The sequence below is a fragment of the Perca flavescens genome, chromosome 5, assembly GCF_004354835.1.
Source record: "Perca flavescens isolate YP-PL-M2 chromosome 5, PFLA_1.0, whole genome shotgun sequence".
In the NCBI taxonomy this organism is placed as follows: domain Eukaryota; kingdom Metazoa; phylum Chordata; class Actinopteri; order Perciformes; family Percidae; genus Perca; species Perca flavescens.
Window position 1 is genome coordinate 13,702,219 of NC_041335.1, and position 7,811 is coordinate 13,710,029.

General features: G+C 41.4%; 1 protein-coding gene across 1 annotated transcript; it reads left to right on the forward strand.

Annotated features, from left to right (window-relative positions):
- The first annotated feature begins 2,598 nt into the window (after positions 1-2,598).
- On the forward strand, positions 2,599-6,406 carry spinb (spindlin b). The gene is made up of 6 exons (XM_028578705.1): positions 2,599-2,811; positions 3,056-3,104; positions 3,249-3,343; positions 3,594-3,749; positions 5,109-5,342; positions 5,576-6,406. The coding sequence occupies exons 1-6, from the start codon at positions 2,757-2,759 to the stop codon at positions 5,773-5,775; spliced, it is 789 nt and encodes a 262-aa protein (XP_028434506.1). The 5' UTR covers positions 2,599-2,756; the 3' UTR covers positions 5,776-6,406.
- The last annotated feature ends 1,405 nt before the right edge of the window (positions 6,407-7,811 follow it).

The following is a 7,811-nucleotide window of genomic DNA, read 5'->3' on the forward strand; positions in this document are numbered from 1 at the left end:
CTTGCATGTTATGTTCTTATTAAAATAAGAAAATATTGAGTACTTTTCGTTGTTAACTATTTAGTTCACACAGGAGTATACAACAGGCTTAACCATGTGGTTTGATATAAGCTTTTGGTTCATTGAATTACCAGAAAGCATGCTATTCCATAGTGTATATATAGGGCTGGGCAATATAGCGATGTTATATTGATATTGCGATATGAGACTTGATATTGTCTTAGATTTTGGATATCGTAATATGGTAAGTGTTGTCTTTTCCTGGTTTTAAAGGCTGCATTACAGTAAAGTGATGTCATTTTCTGAACTTACCAGACTGTTCTAGCAGCTCTATTATTTACCTTTACCCAACAAGTCATTAAGTCATTTCTGGAAACTATTTATAAAAAAAGTCATTGTGTAAATAACATCTTGTTAAAGCACCAATAGGCAACCATACAATATCGTCGCAATATCGACATCTAGGTATTTGGTCAAGAAAATCGTAATATTTGATTTTCTCTATATCACCCAGCCCTTGGTATATATTGTTTTCGATATATGTAATGACCTACTGTATATAGGGATAGAAGATTTTGGCCTTAACGCCCAGCCCTAGCTACTATTATCGGCTCAGCTTGCTTGGAACCGAGGTGGTAACAAAAGAAGTAGCAGGTAACGGGTACAATCCACAACTTTTGCTAATGGAAACGCTAAAACAACCCTTCTAATGTGGAATGAAGTGAAGTTAAGTTAAGTGAAGTGGAGTGCTTGTTGGAAACGCGGTTATGTGGCCTCTGTGGTCGCGTTGATCCTGGTCTGATCCTGGTCTGTTCTGAGCCAGTGCTGCAGCGGTGTAGTGTTTCTGCAGCGCTGCATGTATGTGATCATGTAGCAGCAGCAGCAGCAGGTTTGTGTTGCAGTTGTGGTTGTTGTTGTGCAGCTTGCAGCTCTTCTAAGGTTATTTTATCTCCATAAAGCAGTTTATCTGTGAACATCAGGAGTGTTTCTGTGTGTTGTTATTAGGGCTGCACTATATGAGGAAAATATGTGATAACGTTACATTACTTGCAATAAATAATCAGATATTAAAGTGCACTCCGTTATGCTTTTCTGTCTTTTCAGTATTCTGCTAAAATACAAAAAATTTGCATGTTGAGTTTAAAACAAATAAAAGGCATCACTAAACTGATATTTTCTTTCAGATAACACAAAAAATCTCTGAGTGTCTTTTGCGATATGTTGCAGCCTTTCGTGATGTGTTTATTGCGGCAGTTGATAATGTGATGACGATTAAAAAAAACAATATATTTTGCAGCCCTATTTGTTATCATGTCTGCAGTTTCCCAGAATTCTGTGTTTTTGCTGCCAGCATCTGTGACCTTGTGAGACAGTTTATATCTGTGGTTATCTGCTGCCTGTTGGATTCAAGTTCATTCAGATTTTTACTGACATGTTGGTGTCTGTTATTTTACACAAGGTCTGTTCTGTGCCTCATGGTGACCTTTTATAATGCAAATAATCAGTTCTTAAAGACGTCACTGAGCTTCAGAGACATGATGATAGAGTCATTAGTTGTGGTTTTAAGAATGAGTCTCATAATTTACATAAAGTTAGTGATGAGAAACGTTCTGCTGGGATGTTTCAGACACCTGCTTAGTAGTTTCACTAAACTACATATGAAAAAATCTGTCCGATACCTGATTAATCAGAAAATAGTAACTCATCTAACAGTTTGTCTGTTATAATAATAATAATAATAATAATAATAATAATAATAATAAACAAGACATCTGAATATGTCAACTCGAGAACTTGTGATAGTGATTTTTCACTGTTCTTTGGCATTTTTAAACCATAATTAAGGCCTAATTTTGGCAGATTAATCAATAACAATTCTCTTTTTTACAGCACTTTTCAAACTTACAACGTGCTCCATATGGTTGAACCTGGATGAAAACATTTTTAGGCCAGTTAAATTTAAGATCATACAAAAAGATACAAACATAAAATAGAATGAAATAAACTATAATAAACAAGAAAAAATCAGGTTAGTCAGAGCTCAAGCTGAGAGTCAAACTCCGATCAGAATGTATTGCTAAGTAGGTTTTCACATACAACACATTTGCTTTGATGTTTTGGTACATAGACGAGACACATAAATATAGAATAGAAAATTACATTAAAAATATTAAAAAATACAGTTTTTCTGCTTGAATAAAGTGGTGTCATTTTTCTTTACTACCTTTCTGTTTTTTGCCTTTTAGAATAAAGACATTTACTCATAATCTGTTCAGAAGATAAAATCATTGATGTTATCAATTCAAAAAATTTTTTTTTAAATGTATGGGTGATGAGGTATGAAAGAAATGAAAATGGTGAGTTAATAAGTTAATATTCATGTCTGGTTTCCCTCCTCAGGCTGAACACACGGTTTCCTCATCGCGTCCATCAGCTGTGACGTCGCCTCAGTCTCCAGGGTTTAGTCTCTACCCGGCCTGTATGCAGCCTGTCCAGGGTCCAGCCTAATTCCTGGTGCTCCTTACTTTACCACCACCTCCTCCCTCCTTTCCCTACCCTCCTCCCCCCTTTGCCCCCTCCCTCCATCTTCACCCCCACACACACACACGCGCGCACACACACACACACACACACACACACACACACACACACACACACACACACAAACAGCCCCCGGCCTGGTGTCACGCAGACTCACTACCAGCATTTAACCCCGGACCGGCGGCCTGGCTGGCTGCCCCCCTACAGGTGGATGAATGAAGACCCCATTCAAGAGCCCAGCGGCCCCACGGCCCCCCCGACCAGACGGGGGTGAGTTACAAAACACATCAAACACTTGACGATGTCAGTCTGGGGATCACTGACCGATTTCTTCTCAAAGTTGAAAAACAAAAAGAATCGTGTTTTGGATGTCAAACAATATTCAAACATGGATGTCATAAAAAATGATAATGTTTTTCACATTAGAACATTTCATGTTTTGCTGACCTCCGATGTCCTTGAACGCACCACTCGTCTGTATGAGGGATGCTGAATGTTTGTGTTTGTGTTTCAGGACATTCAGGTGTGTCTGCAAACATGATGAAGAAGAAAAACTCACACAAGTAAGTCCGATGAATGTAATCAGACTTTCTGAGCTCCTTTTCATTTGTACATTCATTATAAAAGTGTTTTTTTTAAAAGAGGCCAGATATGACTTTATCTCTAAATATATCTCTCCTGCTGTGTTTTCCTCTGTCTCCCTGCAGGAAACAGAGGACCAGTGTTGGTCCCAGTAAGACTCTGGCTCAGCCCAGAAGGAATATTGTGGGCTGCAGGATCCAGCACATCTGGAAGGAGGGCAGTAAGTCTGATTTAAAGAGATGTTTTAGGGGTCTGACATCAGCTATTGAAAGACAATATGTTGTGCTTCTAATCTAGATTTTTTTTATTCTCAGTTTAGCCTTTTTGTGATCATGATGGGGAATATATAGTTAGTTTACACTCAAACTTCATAACAAACATACGTTGTCACAAAAGAAAGTACTCGATTAGGTTCAGAGTTTCTTGTGTAGCTAATACATCTTTGCGTGTGTGTCTCTGCTTCCTCTTAGGTAAGTCGTCCCAGTGGAAGGGGACGGTCCTGGACCAGGTCCCTGTGAACCCGTCCCTCTACCTGATCAAATACGACGGCTTCGACTGCATCTACGGCCTGGAGCTGCACAGTGATGAGAGGGTGGTGGAGCTGGAGGTCCTTCCTGACAGAGTGGGTGAGGAACACTGTTCTCTTCTTACCACGCTGAACAGACTTTTGGGGTTTTTCCCATCCACTTCAACTAGTACAGTGCCCGTTCAAAACATGCCTGTTTGTTACGAGCCGATTACTTGGCCTGTGGTATTGCTGCTTGAAGCTTTCTCCAAAACCAGATTGTACCCCAAAATTACTTACAGATGGACCCCGGACCACTTAATATGCAACTCCACTGTATAGCCTACTACTGACTTACAGTGTAGGCTACTTCTACATCAGAGGAGGACATGGTACCACCATATTTACCTGACAGAGAACGTGGAAGATTCAGAATTTAATCACAAAATATCACAATGAAAATGTGGAGTACCTAATCAGACAGTTACCTCATGGACTCATGGCGGTGTGCTACCCGCCCGGTAATGAGAGCTAATCAGCATATATCTGCGTTAATCAACCAGCAGAGAGTGTGTGTGTGTGTGTGTGTGTGTGTGTGTGTGTGTGTGTGTGTGTGTGTGTGTGTGTGTGTGTGTGTGTGTGTGTGTTGCCCAGAGCGTGTCTGCTGCGTGCAAGCAGCTTATTGTTGTAATATGTAATCTCCAATGCTGTCGAAATTGCTCCAAACCCCAAATTCATTGGGTACCCGGAAACCGAGTGTGAAGTAGATTGGATGAACGGTTCGTGAGATATTTCAAAGACAGACGCACGCACACGCACAGAGGCGTCCCGCTTTATTATATAGATAAACAGTCAGATTTTGATAACGGCAGCATCTAGTGGATGTTGGAGGAACTGCAGCTCAACACACTGAAGCTCTGACGCAGTTTTGTTGTTGGACTGAAATGAGCTTCTTGCTAACTGATAGTTAGCAATTTTTTTCGACATGGAACTGGTTTCAAAATGCTTAGTTATTTTTTATTTAATTTCATATATGGGGGTGGTAAGCACTTTTTATTTTACTATATCTCTTTTACATAAATATTTTTTTCTACTACTATGGGCTAACAGTTTACATAGATCAGACATACATTTAAATGCCCTCTGTAAATAGACAGTATTACATGGCTATGCTGCCGCCTGCTGGTTGGGGCAATAAATTACAACTTGACCCACTTTCACTTAACTACGGTGCCGTAAAGTCTAAACTACATCAGATCTCCGTGATCTGCGTAACAACAGTACAGTGGAGCGTTTTTTAACAGAGCGACCGTAATAACCTAATATACCATCATTACTGAGATTAAACTACGACGATGATATCGTCCATCGGCACAACCCAATCGACTAATCGCTTTAGCTCTTATCACAGTTGAGTTGAGTGAGTGAGCACAGACTCTGATGATGTCAGTATTAACCCCGCTCTCTGTGATTGGCTCAGCTCCGGCCCGTGTCAGCGACTCGATGCTGGCTGAAACAATGATCGGTAAAGCGGTGGAGCACATGTTCGAGACGGAGGACGGGCCGAAGGAGGAGTGGAGGGGGATGGTGCTGGCTCGAGCTCCCATCATGACCGCCTGGTTCTACATCACCTACGAGAAAGACCCGGTCCTCTACATGTACCAGCTGCTGGACGACTACAAGGAGGGAGACCTGCGCATCATGCCCGACTCCAGTGAGTGGCAGCGGACTGGAACTGGTTCTGCTGGGCACCAGTGTTCATTTCAGCACCTCATTTAGGCTCACTATTAGTCTTTCAACTAAAGTTTTAGTTTTTGAGTTAGTCATTTGTCTCTGAAACGAGAGGTTTTTATAACTAATGTTTTTACATGAGTTAGTACTACCAGACACATCACCTCTCTCCCTCTGTCTGTCTCTCTCTCTCTGTCTCTGTCTTCCTCTCTGCAGACGACAGCGTGGCGGCGGAGCGGGAACCCGGCGAGGTGGTCGACAGTCTGGTGGGCAAACAGGTGGAGTACGCCAAAGAGGACGGCGGGAAGCGGTCGGGTATGGTCATCCACCAGGTGGAGGCCAAGCCCTCCGTCTACTTCATCAAGTTCGACGACGACTTTCACATCTACGTCTACGACCTGGTCAAGACCTCCTAAGATCAGAAAGCCGGTCCAGGACCCCCAAAAAGACTTACTGAGACCTGCTTAGACCCACCGAAATAACCCCACCGAAATCCCCCAGTGAAGGAAAACTACGGCTAGGGTTTTAAACATCCACGATCTACAGAGACGCCTGAGACAAACAATATCATTCTTTACTCTTTCGCCTTAAACACAAGAAAACAAATTCAGTTATGGAAGCCCAGCCCCTCACCAAGACAGAAAAAACTACAACCAGCTCCAAGTCTTCAGGTGTATCCAGTCATCTTATAATCCATCATTATTGTCCAGATTTCTTTAGACTATGTTTGGATGCTTCCTCCGACACAAAACTGGTTTGTGGGCCCCAAAGAAGACCAGGGATCCTGTGTTATATGGAATAACTTAAACCTGTATTGTGAAATACTATTTTGGAACATTTGTGGCGGTAATACACAAAAACTTGGCTAAAATCGGGAAAAAAAACCACTGCTGGTTGAGTTGGAAAACTTTTTCTAGAAGCTGAAATCTGCGGAGACCCGATCCTGAGATCCTCAAGACAAAACAAAAACGTTTTCTGACCCAAATATCATTTGCTCCAGAGTGAAAGCAGGTCTGAAACTATTAAGGTAAACAGAAAGACCTTACCCCCCCCTTTCCTGAAACCCTGTCAGACCGCTTGAGCTCTCCGTCGTCAGAGGAAGGGGGACAGACAGGTCTGAGTCTGCCGGGGTTAATGAAGGGATGGGACTTTAGGAAGACAGAAACCTGTAGATGAAGTGAAAGCTGACCCATCGTCTGTCTCCATCTGTATTTATAGAAGGTGTAGGTGGACTATTGTGCTATTAGAGGTCCAAATACAGAGGAATTTACTCAACCTGCCTACCTGCAGGTCACCTGTTCACAAACAAAGACGCTGAGTGGAATAAAGTGTGAAGGAAGCCGTGGAAAAACCAGAGGATACAGAGACAGACTGTTTTCTTTTTACATTCTTTTAGCATTTGGCTTCTTTTTTTTTTTTTTTCCCTGATGCTGCTGATTCCTACATTACCCATAAGGACTCCCATCAGACAGTGGGAGAGGCTCAGGTGTGTTTGTTTGGCTGCATCAGTTGGTCCAAAGTGGCCTGTTAGCATTGTTGGCTGTCATAAACTGGTTAGCTGCTGCTCAAAGGTAGTGCTGGTGGTCGCCGCCCAGATTCAGTTTTCAGTAGGAATGCTAATGATGCTGACGAGCTACTTCCCAAGTGGTCTAGAACCTCAATAAGCAGGATGATGATTAAATATTGTTCGCACAAACTTTTCATGGATTCTGGTCCAGATGAGAACTAGTTCAGGTCAAAGAAACACTCTTGTTGGTCCTAGATTATTTAACATTTATAATCAGTATAGAACCATTACTTAATGGTTTATAACAAACTAGGATGTAGTTGTAAGTAGATATAGGTTTATTAATGTTAAGTATTTGTCAACAATTTTAACTTCTACTATGAAGACAATAATTCTACGAGTTATAGTTTTTAAGTAATACATTAATAAACACTCACATGGTGTGTTATAAACCTTTAATTACATCTTTATTACTGCTTATGAATGTTAAATAAGGTGTTGAGTTTATTTTGGAGCAAAGACAAAATGTCTGAATGTTCCTTTAATGGCTTCCCTGGGACAGCTGATGCAGTATTGATCAGTTTAATAAAAGCCAAAATGCTGGCACAACTGACAAATCACTGAACCTGAAGGTAAAACTGTAGCAGTCGTGATGCCCCGCCCCCTGTCTGAGGCGCTCTTTTCTGATTGGTTGGACTCCAGCACAGCTGTGGTTTGTTACGGTCCAAACCAGTCATCCAGTGTTCATCTGTTGGAAGTTGATTTATATGTTTTTATAAAAGAAAATCTTTTCCCTTCTTATCTCTTCTTCTGCTTTCACATCAAAGCCCTGTATAGTTACTTCTTTGTTTATATGAGCCGGCACATTCAGATCGCCTTGTTTTCTTTGTATATTATCTCTTTGTTGGTTTTATGTCACATCTCTTCTGATCTGTGTATACTGTA

Coding starts and splice junctions, on each gene's coding strand:
- spinb (XM_028578705.1), top strand. CDS start 2,757: ATGAAGACCCCATTCAAGAGCCCAGCGGCCCCACGGCCCCCCCGACCA. Junction 2,812..3,055: donor GCCCCCCCGACCAGACGGGG/GTGAGTTACAAA, acceptor TTTGTGTTTCAG/GACATTCAGGTGTGTCTGCA. Junction 5,343..5,575: donor GCGCATCATGCCCGACTCCA/GTGAGTGGCAGC, acceptor TCCTCTCTGCAG/ACGACAGCGTGGCGGCGGAG.